Source organism: Macadamia integrifolia, unplaced genomic scaffold, assembly GCF_013358625.1.
Source record: "Macadamia integrifolia cultivar HAES 741 unplaced genomic scaffold, SCU_Mint_v3 scaffold90, whole genome shotgun sequence".
NCBI lineage: Eukaryota > Viridiplantae > Streptophyta > Magnoliopsida > Proteales > Proteaceae > Macadamia > Macadamia integrifolia.
Window position 1 is genome coordinate 320,261 of NW_024870574.1, and position 13,789 is coordinate 334,049.

The 13,789-nt window shown below is 40.3% G+C and overlaps 1 protein-coding gene and 1 long non-coding RNA gene across 3 annotated transcripts; one reads left to right on the forward strand and one right to left on the reverse strand.

Moving 5' to 3' along the window:
- Positions 1 to 1,567: 1,567 nt before the first annotated feature.
- LOC122070384 (extensin-2-like) lies at positions 1,568 to 6,390 on the reverse strand. The gene is made up of 3 exons (XM_042634529.1): positions 5,450 to 6,390; positions 1,775 to 4,059; positions 1,568 to 1,684 (listed from the first exon to the last, which is right to left on the reverse strand). The coding sequence occupies exons 1-2, from the start codon at positions 6,309 to 6,311 to the stop codon at positions 1,802 to 1,804; spliced, it is 3,120 nt and encodes a 1,039-aa protein (XP_042490463.1). The 5' UTR covers positions 6,312 to 6,390; the 3' UTR covers positions 1,568 to 1,684; positions 1,775 to 1,801.
- Positions 6,391 to 7,432: 1,042 nt separating this feature from the next.
- On the forward strand, positions 7,433 to 10,000 carry LOC122070369. 2 transcript variants are annotated; one of them, XR_006137745.1, is made up of 2 exons: positions 7,433 to 7,856; positions 8,289 to 10,000. It is a non-coding gene; the product is annotated as an uncharacterized LOC122070369 (long non-coding RNA). The 2 variants fall into 2 exon arrangements; XR_006137746.1 differs by having other exon boundaries at positions 8,292 to 10,000.
- The last annotated feature ends 3,789 nt before the right edge of the window (positions 10,001 to 13,789 follow it).

A 13,789-nucleotide genomic window follows, 5' to 3' on the forward strand; every position in this document is an offset into this window, starting at 1 on the left:
CAAGGGTAGTAGGTTACCTATAAGGGCAACCCACAAACCACCTATAGCCTTTGGTTGCAGGTTAAAGCACAATCACACTGGAAAGTGCAAGGATCCTCGCATTCAGGCAACCTACACATGTGCAGGTAAAACCGCAAGCAAGTAGCCCTCGCACAAGCACAATCACATTGAAAAGTGCAGGGATCCCCGCATTTAGGCCACCTACGCATGTGCGGGTAAACCCGCAAGCAAGCATCCCGCGCATGCGTAGGCCACTAGCCCTCTGGCGCACAAAGCACCTGCAAGCACATGGGGGTTTGCAAGAGGCAGCCTACCTCAAGGCAGGATGACAACGATGTACCTAGGCTGCTCACTTAAGACACATAAGCCCATGAGCGTCCACGTGCAAGGAGAGTTGCAGCCACAATAGACCATTTCCTCAGTGGGTCCTTATATCCCAACACCCTAAACCCTTAAAAAAACCAAGGGAATAAAGGAGGTTTATGGGAATATAGGGTGGCTGGATGTTTACGATGAACGGCAGAAGATTTTTGGTCCTTTAGGGTTTTTTAAACCTACTGGGCCTTACTCCTTATAATTACTCATTTTTTGGGCTTCTTTTTTCCATAGCCCAGACCTGCCCTTCTTGAGCTCTAATGGGTTTGGCCTATACAAGCAAGCCCAGTATTTGTAAACACTGTTTTCAAGCCAAGTGTTATAAAATTCTGTTTATGGGGCCTGTTATAATTATCTATTTATGGACTTTTCTCAACCAAAGTGTGAGAAGTTGTCTACCCTTGGTTGGTGGGCCATGCCAGTGGGCCCCACCTACATTATATTTTAAATAGAATTGAACATTAAAGAGTATAATATTGGGGGTTTTCCTTTAAAGTCTTGGCCTTGGATGTTAATACCCCTATATCTGAGATGGAACATTTTTTGACTTACCCCAAATTATGTTTAAAAACTAACAACAAATATGTTCTAATGCTCAAGGAATTAGCCAAAGAGGCTATAACCAAAAGACAATCGTTTATAATGTGGATATGATGTATAAGGATTATTATGCTATGTAGTTCTTGTAATTTTCTTGTTAGGGGAAAGATAAAAAGCAATGGAATAAGTAAGAGTAACAGAGGAAGCATTTATAGTGGTTTGACAGGCTTGCAATCAAATCCTTTTATAAAGAGAGAGAGATTGATTTCTACCAATGACTCTCAGACAATTGAGTGTGTAAATCACCAAATGCTTGGAGAAACAGTGACTTATAATTAAGACCGAATCACATCAAAAACGCATTGTATACACCAAAAAATTAAGATAATGCAGAAACCCTAACTGCCTAACTAAGAATACCCTCCTTAAACAATTTCTTGGCCCTACTAACCAACCACTTCCAAACAGTTACTTTTCTTACTATAGCTACGTGCTGACTTATTGTATAAGTAGTGCCTTGTCCAAGCGCAAGCTTACGGTTACTTACACCAAAATATGCTAATACTGTACAACATGGCCATCAAAGAAGTACAAGAAGCACTTTCGTCTAAATTCTAGAAGTTATAAGTCGCTCTTTTTTTTTTTTTTTTTAATAGGTAACCCTCTCTTTTGCTCTTCAGACACTTATTCAATCCACTTCCAACCCAAGCTTGAGGCATGAAAAACTTAATTGTGGAGCTTTCCGTTATTTTTGTGACCAAACTAAGTCCTGAAAATTTACAAATTTCACCATGAGACTTCATAAAACAAACATAAAAATGTCCAATTTAGAATCAGACAATGGATTAAAAATACATACATTGTTGAAGTGACGAAGGAGTTATCCTTAAGAGTATATTGGAGGTGGTGGGGAAGTGTAGAGGTATGTGGGAGGTGGTGGAGGTGAATTGTAGTAGTAAGGTGGGGGAGAAGACTGTGAAGGAGGAGGTGGAGAAGGTGATGGTGGGGGTGGGGACTTGTAGTAGTAGGGTGGAGGAGGAGATAGTGATGGTGGGGGTGGGGACTTGTAGAAATAGGGAGCTGGTGGTGAGGGTGATGGAGGGGGAGGAGACTTGTAGTAGTAAGGGGGTGGGGGAGATGGTGAGGGTGGTGGTGGAGACTTATAGTAGTATGGAAGAGGGGGAAGGGGTGATGGTGGAGGTGGAGACTTGCAGTAGTAGGGTGGAGGCGGAGATGGTGAGGGTGGTGGGGGAGATTTATAATAGTATGGGGGTGGGGGAGATAGTGAGGGTGGTGGCGGGGACTTGTAATAGTATGGAGGTGGGGGAGACGATGATGGTGGTGGCGGGGACTTGTAGTAGTAGGGTTGAGGGGTTAGAGATGGTGGTGGTGGGGATTTGTAATAGTATGGTGGGGGAGGAGATGGAGATGGTGGAGGCGGTGACTTGTAGTAGTATGGAGGTGGGGGAGATGGTGATGTTGGTGGTGGGGATCTATAGTAGTAGGGTGGAGGAGGGGTTGGAGATGGCGGTGGTGGTGATTTGTAATAGTACGGTGGTAGTGGAAACTTCAAGGGTGGTGGTGGGGATTTGTAATAGTATGGTGGGGGAGGAGATGGAGAGGGTGGTGGCGATGATTTGTAGTAGTATGGAGGTGGAGGAGATGGTGATGGTGGCGGTGGGGATTTGTAGAAGTAGGGTGGAGGAGGGATTGGAGATGGTGGTGGTGGGGCCTTCAAAGGTGGTGGTGGGGATTTATAATAGTATGGTGGGGGAGGAGATGGAGATGGTGGAGGTGGTGACTTGTAGTAGTATGGAGGTGGGGGAGATTGTGATGGTGGCGGTGGCGGTGGTAGTGGGGATTTGTGGTAGTAGGCTGGAGGAGGGGTTGGAGATGGCAATGGTGGTGATTTGTAATAGTAAGGTGGCGGTGGAGATTTCAAGGGTGGTGGTGGGGATTTGTAATAGTATGGTGGGGGAAGAGATGGGGATGGTGGTGGTGGTGACTTGTAGTAGTATGGAGGTGAGGGAGATGGTGATGGTGGTGGTGGGGATTTGTAGTAGTAGGGTGGAGGTGGGACTGGAGATGGTGGTGGTGGAGATTTGTAATAGTATGGTGGGGGAGGAGATGGGGATAGTGGTGGCGGTGACTTGTAGTAGTATGGATGTGGGGGAGATGGTGATGGTGGCGGTGAGGATTTGTAGTAGTAGGGTGGAGGAGGGACTGGATATGGCAGTGGTGGAGATTTCAAGGGTGGTGGTGGGGATTTGTAATAGTATGGTGGGGGAGGAGATGGAGATGGTGGTGGCGGTGACTTGTAGTTATATGGAGGTGGGGTAAATGGTGATGGTGATGGTGGAGATTTTAAGGGTGGTGGTGGGGATTTGTAATAGTAAGGTGGGGGAGGAGATGAAGATGGTGGAGGTGGGGATTTGTAGAAGTAAGGTGGAGGAGGGGTTGGAGATGGCGGTGGTGGTGATTTGTAGTAGTAAGGTGTTGGAGGAGACTTCAAGGGTGGTGGTGGGGATTTGTAATAGTATGGTGGGGGAGGAGATGGGGATGGTGGTGGTGGTGACTTGTAGTAATATGTTGGTGGTGGTGATGATGAGGGTGGTGGTGGTGATTTGTAGTAGTATGGAGGTGAAGTAAATGGGGAATGTGGTGGGGGTGACTTAGAGTAGTATGGACTTGGTGATTTTGGTGGTGGAGGTGGTGATTTGTAATAGTAAGGTGAGGGAGGATATGGTGATGGTGGAGGTGGGGATTTGTAAACATATGTTGGTGTAGGTGGTGGTGTAGGTGGTGGTGACTTGTAGAAGGAAGGAGAATGATGAGGCTTGTGGCATTCCTTGTAGGGAATTCTGGGAGCATAAGCAAAGGGCTTGGCCTCAAGCACAACCTCATAGTGAGTGTTGGACTTCAGCTCGAGTTTGGCCCCTGTGGTGCCATTGTTCAGTTTAGTAGGAAATTTGCAGGAAGAATTCTTTGGGCCCTTGTAGAGCCTGGCCTTGCATGCCTCGGCTCCATATTTCTCATAATCAAAACCAGATGGGATTGTGATGCTGTATTTCCCGTTGATCTTAGTCTTCCCATACGCTGTGATGTTCTTCCCACCAACTTTGCATGTCACCTTCACAAGAGCACCTACTCCATCACACATACATTATCATTAGAACAAGACATTCAAAAATTTTAAAAAAGTGAAACATGTCAGAGATGCATGTTCTCACAGGTCAAAATGATTCACAACTAACTCTGACTAATTATTATTATTAATTGTTAAAAAAAAAAAAAAAAAAAAAAAAAGAAAAAGAAAAACCACTTTAGAACCACTCGGACACATAACTATTTAATTATTAATTTATCTTTACCAAAAAGCTACTTAATTATTAATTTATGAAGTTTAATATAAAAAAGTTACTGCATATTGTTTGGTTATTGATCAAGCCGGGTGGAAAACTTAGGACGTGTTCGGTTCCATTTTTCTATCGGATTACTTTCTATGGAGTCGTGTTTCTAATTAAAAAAATGTGTTTGGTTGCCATTAAAGAAAAATCAAATCAGACTCATGATGTTTTTTGGAATCACCGTTCCCACAAAATATTGACTCAATTGGATCAACCTAAATAGGTAAATCCATGATCAAGTCACCTAATTCTAGGGTGTATATAAAAACCCCTGACTCACCCAGAATTATCTTTATTGGGATTTCATTTTCCACTCCTTCCCTTTTATAGAAGATACCGTTTTAGCCAATCTTTTTAAAATAAATAAATAAATAAAAGAAGACAAGGATACTATATATGGATTTTGCACTGTAAGGGACGGCAATATTATGAGAGCTTAATGGAAATAAATGAAATATTATTTATGTGATTTTTGAACAATTTAAAAAAAAAAAAATTTGAATAAAACAGAAACATTAATCTCCACAATAGACATGAAAATTTCTTTAGAACAACGAAAAAAATGTCAAAAAAATATGGATTCATCTAACTTTAATTCTTAGATAGATAGATTTATTTATTTTTTTTAAATAAAATCTACATGGCCATTCTTTTTTGCATCAAGAAGGTCAATAGATCCAACAACTCAATCCAGATTAGGAAAATGATTTTTTGAATACATATCACCAAGGCATGGTGTCATAAAATAAAATATTATGAAAATGATTGAGGGTTTCCTACTCTGCCAACAGGGGAAGAAAATTATACACTGCCACTAATTATTGGTATGAAAAAAGTATCAATCTATGAGGATCTCACATTTTCAAAATATATTAATAATAAGATACATATGTGGGGCCCACACTTTGTGAGAAAACATTAAAAAAAAAAAAAAAAAAAAAAAAAAAAAAATGCCTCAAGATCTTAGAATTCTGCCCTCACAGCATGCAACTCATCCAGTAAAGTAAACTTGAAGAAATTTTTTATTTTTAATATCAATTCCATAAAGAATTTCAAAATTTATTGTACCAATTCCCGAAAGACTATTGGTCTATTTCATCCGTGATTATATGCGTAAGGAATCTTACCAATGAGATGTTTCTTCTCGTGAGACTTTGATGGGTGCTCCCAGTTGTAACATCTGTAGCAGTAGACTTTCCCGACAACTTTAACAACTGGAGCCGATGGCGGTGGCGGAGGTGATGGGGAAGGTGGTGGTGGTGGTGGTGACTTGTACACATATGGAGGTGGTGGAGATGGAGAAGGTGGTGGGGGTGACTTGTACACATACGGTGGGGGCGGTGAATATGACGGCGGTGGTGGTGATTTGTACTCATAGGGTGGTGGTGGTGAATGGGTAGGAGGTGGTGGTGACTTGTAGACATATGGAGGTGGTGCAGATGGAGAAGGTGGTGGGGTTGACTTGTACACATAGGGTGGCGGAGGTGAAGGTGACGGAGGTGGTGGTGATTTGTACTCGTAGGGTGGTGGAGGTGAATGTGTAGGAGGTGGTGGTGACTTGTAGACATATGGAGGTGGCGGAGATGGAGAAGGTGGTGGGGGTAACTTGTACACATAGGGTGGCGGCGGTGGTGGTGATTTGTACTCATAGGGTGGTGGTGGTGACTTGTAAACATAGGGTGGCGGCGGTGAAGGGGACGGTGGTGGTGACTTGTACACATATGGAGGTGGTGGGGGTGAGTTGTAAATATATGGTGGTGAAGGCGATGGTGAAGGAGATGGTGGTGATTTGTATTCATATGGAGGTGGGGGCGATGGAGATGGTGGTGGTGGTGATCTGTATACATAAGGGGGTGGTGGGGGTGAGCTGTATATGTACGGATCACCGGAAACTGAGGCTACATTGCTAGATACAAGTATAAATGTGAAGACCACTAGAAAATGTGGCCAATGACGACCCCTTCCGGGGTCGCAGCGGGGAATTCTCATCAGAATTTCTGGCTCCCAGTAGAGACTTAGCTTTCAGGTAGAAGGAAAGAAGCACAGAAAAGGTTTCTGTTAGTGACTCTGGCTCTTAAGGACTCAAAGTATTTATAAAGGTTAAAATGATTAAGAGAAGAGATATAATTAAATGGTTAACAAAAATAGTATATGTTGAAATTGGAACAGCTGTATTTATTTCTCTTTTAATTAATATATTGATTTAATAATAGGACCCATGCAGTTTGGAACTTTGGATTCCCTGCCCGTTGTGATGAGTAGTCGCCTTTCACCTACAACATTATATCTAAATTCCTTTGCATATAGCAAATCTATAGTGTTATATATAGCCTACTTTCTCTACTGTCATTCACCGGTTGCTACCTAGCTACCAACTTCTTATTTTGGACTGAATAGAAAAGTAGACCCATTGATCATATGGAAAGATTTTCTTCACCACCACATGTTTTAAGGATAAAAATTATCTGTTTTTCTTAATCCGTGTTTTGCTCTATTTTACTACCTGCAGAAGAAAACACGTGTCCTCCTTTAAACCAAACGGTTGAGATCTCTGTTAGTTAAAACGGGAACGGCAAAAAAACATTGTTCGGTACGGGCATGTTTTAAACGGATCAAAACGTGAACGGGACGGTCAAAAATACGGTCAAATACGGTAAAAAAGGGAAAAAATAAAAAACGGACGATACGTGTTTTAAACGTTTATATTTAAATAATACGGTGTCAAAAAAAACGGCAATATATAGACATAAATTGGCATAATAATTCTCTAAATACCTAGATAACAATAAAAAAAAATAGCCCCGTTTTAAACGTTTCTATTTTTCAAAATCCGTTTTTTTACTGTCAAAAAAACGGGACGGCGTTTAAAACGGCAAAAAAACTTTCAATAGCCCCGTTCCCGTTTTTTTACCGAATTTCTGTGAAAAATTCGGCAAACGGCATTTAAAACGTCAAAAAAACGGCGTCCCGTTTTTTTGACGTTTTAAACGGCGTCCCGTTTTAAACGCGTTTTAAACGCGAATTAACTAACTAGGGTTGAGATTACTTTTGTTTGAAAAGGTAACTAAATCTGATTTACAAGAATAGATGACTCGAACCAACCATTTGAACCGATTCTGACCAAACAACTCACACAGTTTTTTAATTTCAAATCCCTAAAACCATTTCCCTCTCTCACCCCTCTAGCTGCATCTCCGTTCGGGAAGTTCGCGGATGAGATTCTCTCTCAACCACCTCTCTCACTGCATCTCTCACACCGCTTTCTACTGTCAATGAGGGAAAGACCCTAGCGGTCCCTTAAAAAAAGCATTTCCCTCGCACGATTCTCTCTCTCTCACCCCTCTCGCTGCATCTCTGCTCAGGAAGTTCGCGGGTTGCGATTCTCTCTCTCACCCCTCTCACTGCATCTCTCACACCGCTCTCTGCTGCCGTGGAGGGAAAGACCCTAGCGGTTTGCTCTGATCACGAAGGTCTCGCCCTGCTCCGCGAAGGTCTCTCTGCGGCTGGAAAGTTAGGTTTCTCTGCGACTAGAAGGTTAGGTCTCTCTCGGTCTTTCTCTGTTCACGATGGTGTATGTTTCTAAGCTGAAGGTCGCGGGTCTTTGTCGCGAAGTTCTCGGGTTGCATCTCCTTTTTGATGATTGCCAATACATCCAGGATTCTAAGCATTTTTATTGATGGATTAGCCTCTAATGTACTAACAATTATTTTTTTTTGTTGGTAAGGAGTCTTAAGCTCAAAATGGTAGAGCATCTGGGTTAATGCCCAGGTTATGGTGGTTCGAATCCACCAAGACTTTGAGCAAAACACTTTTGAAACACTGTTAATGTTTTTTTGTGTTTTTGATGAATGTAGGTGTGGTGTTATTTTTTTGTGTTGTAATTGTATGCTTTCTGAAGAATTGAGACTTTTAATCTGGGTTTCAGAGCTCAAGGTTTCTGAGTTAAAGTTTATATGTGTAATGTAGCAGCAGAGACGAGGCAAAACCAACCCTTCTGAGTTTTACATATTCTTCCTCATCTGGGTTCACAATCCCTTACTCAAAACTGCCTCTGATGGTGAAATCAATGGCCTCTGGTTTATATCAAATTAGGATCTGTCAAGGGGATGTGGTTTCAATTCTATTAGCCAGCAACATTTACTTTCCTATTATATACTTGGGTAACTTGTCCATTGGTGCCATTGCCACTGCCATTAATCCTCTCAATGGTCTCCCTGAGATACAAAAGCAATTGAACCAATGCTTAAGAAGAAATGGTAAGCAGCAAAATGGGAGATGCTACTACAGTAACTCTTTTGATGGGTGTGGGGGTCTCAAGGAAATGAAGAAAGGGTTGGAAACTCTGTTTTGTCTACTGGTCAGGGTAAGTAAGAACCTGTTGATTGGGTATTTATTCTGTGTTTTGAGTTTTATGGGTTTGTTAATTATATTTGTTCATTAAGTTCTAACCCTTGAACACAGGTAACAAAAACTTGAAGAGAATCAAGTATGGATCTCATAGATTTTTAAGTTCCTGGTTTCAATGAAGTGGGTTTCTGTGATAATCTTGTTATTTTGGAGCTTGGACTAATAATTGAGTGGAAAATGTGGTGACAAGGAACAGGTGAACAGAAGAGGAGTTGCAAGGATGGATGGATAGGGCTTGCAGATAATGCAAGAGCAAGGGTTAACACACATTAAACTATGGAGGAACTACTGGCAGATATGGTTTACAATCTGATGGTTGCCTTATGTGACTTGACTTTTACAGGTAAAGTCAGCTGGCAGATATGGCTTACAATCTGGTAATTCCCACGACATGGAATTTTGTCATATAGCAATGTGTTTGTGAATTGCTTTTTATTATTGGGTATCTTATAGGCATCTCTGATGCTGCCGGCAGAAATAGGAAGGGGAAACAATGCTGATTGGTTCCTTGTTTTAGGCCAGTTTTGTGCAACCTGTAACTCTTTATTTATTTCTCATCTCTGCTCATCTGTCCTCAAATTCCCTACCAATGAACTTTTTGTTCCAGTTATGATTACATACCCATTTCATTTCCTACTAGTGACTCTACACTTTCAGTTGAATGATTTCATAGCCATTTCATTACCTTGCTGTGATCTGGCCGCAAGCTATATTCAGTCCAATTACACCCTGCTATATGTAACTCTCATTTCCCATTTCATATTCAGTCCAATTACATACCCATTTCATTTCCTACTAGTGACCCTGTGTTTGGCCATTAAATTTTCTATTTCGTAAAGGAGAATTTAATAGATCGTTTTTCCTGGAGTTCAAAGAAAATATTTCACATATCAACATAAAAATATTTTACTGATTCCATCAGAATTCCGGATATTCTAAGTCCTGACAGAGGCATCTATTGAGCTACAAGCCTACAACATTACATTTGCAGAGGAGCAACTTCCTTATCCACTTTGTCACTATAGTAGGTTCCTCTAAATATTTTCAGGCTGGAAGAGCTCTTCCTTTTTCCCTTTCTTGATTGCATTATGGAACCCAGTAATCTGAGAATTTCAGGGAGGTTTTGTTATATAAGAAATGATAAAGAAGCTTTTCTGGCCTGAATGGACCAATAGGAAGGACTTTGTCTATTATCTCAGGCCCATTCATATGATTTATCTCTAAGTACATTATTACTGGGAAAAAAAATACAAAAACAAAGATTTCTTCAATCCATGTGTGCTAACACTTACTCAGTCCAGCATTGCATTCCATTAATTTTTTTGTTCCTTTCTACTTTATAATTCTCACTGAATTGTAAAAAATTTATTCTCTCTTTTAAGGTTTATTTGCTGCAATACATCTTGCTGAAAGGATAATTGATCGTCACAAAATGTGAATATGTGATGCTTCTTGAACAGATATTAAATAAATCCCTCAGAATTCCTGCAATATCATTGATCCATATTGCTGTTCTGTATGAATCACATTCAAACTGAGAGGCACTTGTTATCTTGCAATTTAAAAAAAAAAAAATTTTGTTGTCTTTTCACTTGCGAGTTACAATTTTCTATGAAATGCCGATTTGCTGCTTTGATCTTTAGATGGTCCTATATTAACCCATTTTGAGCGTAAATAAATGAATCCATATGATCTTCAGCTTTTGCCTGTTTGTTCTGATCACATCATTGAACCGAGAAAGAGAGCATTTCCTAACCATTGAGAAGTAGCAAAGGTTGTCACAGGGGAATGAATGATATAGGGAAATGAGTGATAGATTGGTTGATGTAGGTAACAAGCAAAGGACGGCCATTATTTTCATCAATTAAATCTTTGTAGAATTCTCAGATCTGAGAGCCTATTCAAATGTTTTCATATTAATGCAGTACAATCCAGGTAGAAATAACATACATTTTAAAATGAAGTTCACTCAAAATAGGGACTCTCTCCTGGTTTGTGGAACCCAGTAATCTGAGTGGCTTGAAATCAATTTGTTTTTATGTAGAAATTCGGAGAGCAAGAGACCAGAGAATTTTGTTCCCTTCCACATGTCAAATGAGGTTCTGTACAGTGTATCTTGTAACAAATGAACACTTATCGCACTCTTTGGCTGCTACTTACGTGCTATCCCATATATGTGGGGTCTTATATGAAGGAAAGTAGGCACAGAGGCCATTTTAATGTTAACATCTGAATGCCCAGCTTCTGAAATGTGCTTTCTTGTTTGCCTGGTTAGATGACACCCATCAAAAACTATCTGCTGCAAAGGATCCAAAATATTCTGGAGAAATTTCAGAGCTGTTCGATCTGAACCATGAAAAGCATCAAGGGTTTGTCAACATGAAGAAGAAAACATCCTCAGTTATGACATCTCAATAAAGTAAAGTACCTTGTGCAGCCACATGCTCCATAAAAATGTAAAGACCACCTGGTTTCAGGACCCTCTTCACCTCTGATTATGATAGTGCAAGTGAACATTAGAAGAGTAATGATTATAATGGGCTCCTTATGAGCCAAGCATTAGGCTTGGGCAGCTAAGCGAAAAGGCCTTCTTGGCAAGGTTTAGAACCCAGAGTCGGACTCAAGACTGACCTCCACCAATTCCGGCTTGTCAAGTATAAACTTTTCAACATCAGAAACTTGCTGTCTCAAGCTGATTTGGAACTCAGACCCTCAATGAGTATGAGACTCCAGAATCAGGTGGAATGAGACATCAGAAAGTTTTTGTTACCTGTGTTCAAGGGTTAGAACTTATGAACATATATAATAAACGATCCCATATAACTCAAGAACTACATTACTTGTTCATATCTGGAAACATACCTTGCGAGGAAGAGAGACCTTTGTGAGTAGAGAGAGACCGCGAAAGAGAGGAGAAACCCTCTCCTTCATTTGCAGAGAGAGGGTTGTGAGAGAGCTACAATAAGAAGGGTGAGAGAGAGACTCGTTCATAGAGAGAGTGGAGTGAGAGAGATGCACTGAGAGGGGTGAGAGAGAATCGTGAGCAGAGACCGCTTCCTGTAAGAGAGATGCAACAAGGGGTGAGAGAGAGAGAATCGTGGGAGGGAAAATGGCAAATTTCTACGAACAGGGATTTCGAAATTCAAATCTCCTTTTAGGGCTTTGAAATAAAAAAATTGTCTGAGTTGTTTGGTCAAAACCAGTTCAAATGGTTGGTTCAAGTCATCCATTCTTTTAAACCTGATTTAGTTACCCTTTCAAGCAAAAGTAATCTCAGCCGTTAGTTTAAAGGAAGACACGTGTCCTCTTCTGCATGTAACAAAACACAGATTAAGAAAAAGAGACAAAAAGATGTTGTCTGGTTCGATCTCTTCAGGTTTTTGATTGATAGGAAATCGCTTCTCAGACGAAAATTTGCCACTCCCTTCTCTGCAAGGAACCCTCACCCCAAAGTCCCTACCCTGAATTTATTTGAACAAATTTTTTTTTATTATTTTAATTATTCATAGTTTTCTATAAATTTCTTATGCTTGTATGTATCTAACGGTGAAATTTGAACAGTTTCCTCTACCCACCCCCCCAGATCAAAATCCTCTATTTTTTCCATCCATGTTTTTCCTTGTTTTGCTACCTACAGAAGCGACACGTGGACAATAAGGAGACCAACGGTCAAGATTGGGTGAGGATTATTACATCCGGTGCGTTGGTTTTAAAATTGTCCACGTGTCGCGTTCTGCAGGTAGCAAAACAAGGAAAAACAGAGGATTATTTCCCCCCCCCCCTAACAAGGACACAAGGCCGAACAAGGTTATCCTCATGAGAGGGAATGCCGCCGCTGACAATTAGTCATAAAATTAATATATAAACAAAAAATGTTTTCTTGGGTTATTAAAAAAAAGGCTCTAATTAAATAGAGGGAAGGTTTAAGTCGAGGAGGATAGATTCAAACAGAAGGCAATAAAAGGCTGGAACCATTTTAAACATTCACTTTATGCTTTTGGACCACTTATTGTTTAACCTCATCATGGTTTTCAAATATCTGGTTTTGATTTGCTGCCATAAAAGATGGCAATGTATGTTCGATATCATGTTCCAAACATACTTTTTGAATAGATGGTCAGCTGCTGATATCTCTCTTAGTCTTGTCTATGCATTAGTAGTAGTTAGGGTAAGCTCCTAACCCAACTGAAAACTAGCCGGCCCACTATCATGACAAAGGATTTCGTTGGCATGCATTTAATTTCCACTGGATCAGTGAATGGATTAGGTTTTAGCTCTTTATTTTTTCTTGTCCAAATCCATAATTTCATCCCAAATCAACAACTAAATCAGCATCTTTGATTCATCTGCATTTTGGTTGGATTATTATGTTGAGTTGGGTTCAAATAATAGTTTGTAAATACAGTGCCACATCTTGGGGATTGCCACTATTAAGAAAACACCCTCTATATTATTGACAATTAGAACCAGATCACCATACCGTTAATCTCTCTTAGGGAATATGCCTTAATGCTGACATTAGCTTGCTTTTTTTTTTTTTTTTTTTTTTTTTTTTTTTAAAGAAAACGAAAATACCCTCATGAAAACTAAACTACAAAGTTTATGAAGATTGAGTAATAATATCCCAAATTTAATACAACAAAACAATGTCAAAGATGATACAACGGAACTACAGGGGAGGAAAAAAAAAAAACAAAGTCAAAGATGATACATCCAAACTAGGGGGCCGTAGGTAGTGCTTCACTTTTTGCTGATGATGCGATGAGGAGATCGCGATTCCGATTTTAATTACTAGTAGATTTCTTGATTAGTTTTGCTCCCTAGTTTCCTCTCCTGCTGATGCAATGCAGAAGGTGAGAGGTGAAGCTAGGTTTTGAGATTGTTATTTGTGTCTGGAGTGGTCAGTTTGTAAATTCTCTAATTTTTTCTTTTAATATATATGATCTTTTAAAAAAAAAAAAAAAATCCAAACTTGGGTGAGAGCAATGAGGCGAAGGTTCCAAGAGAGGGAAAGAGGCCTAAGTCCTATTTGAGTAAGGGCAAACAACACAATTATGAAG

Bases quoted from the DNA above. Each gene is read 5' to 3' on its own strand.
- LOC122070384 (XM_042634529.1), bottom strand. From the start codon at position 6,311: ATGAGAATTCCCCGCTGCGACCCCGGAAGGGGTCGTCATTGGCCACAT. The intron at 4,060-5,449 runs GTAAGATTCCTT...GTGATGGAGTAG, and splicing joins CGAGAAGAAACATCTCATTG to GTGCTCTTGTGAAGGTGACA.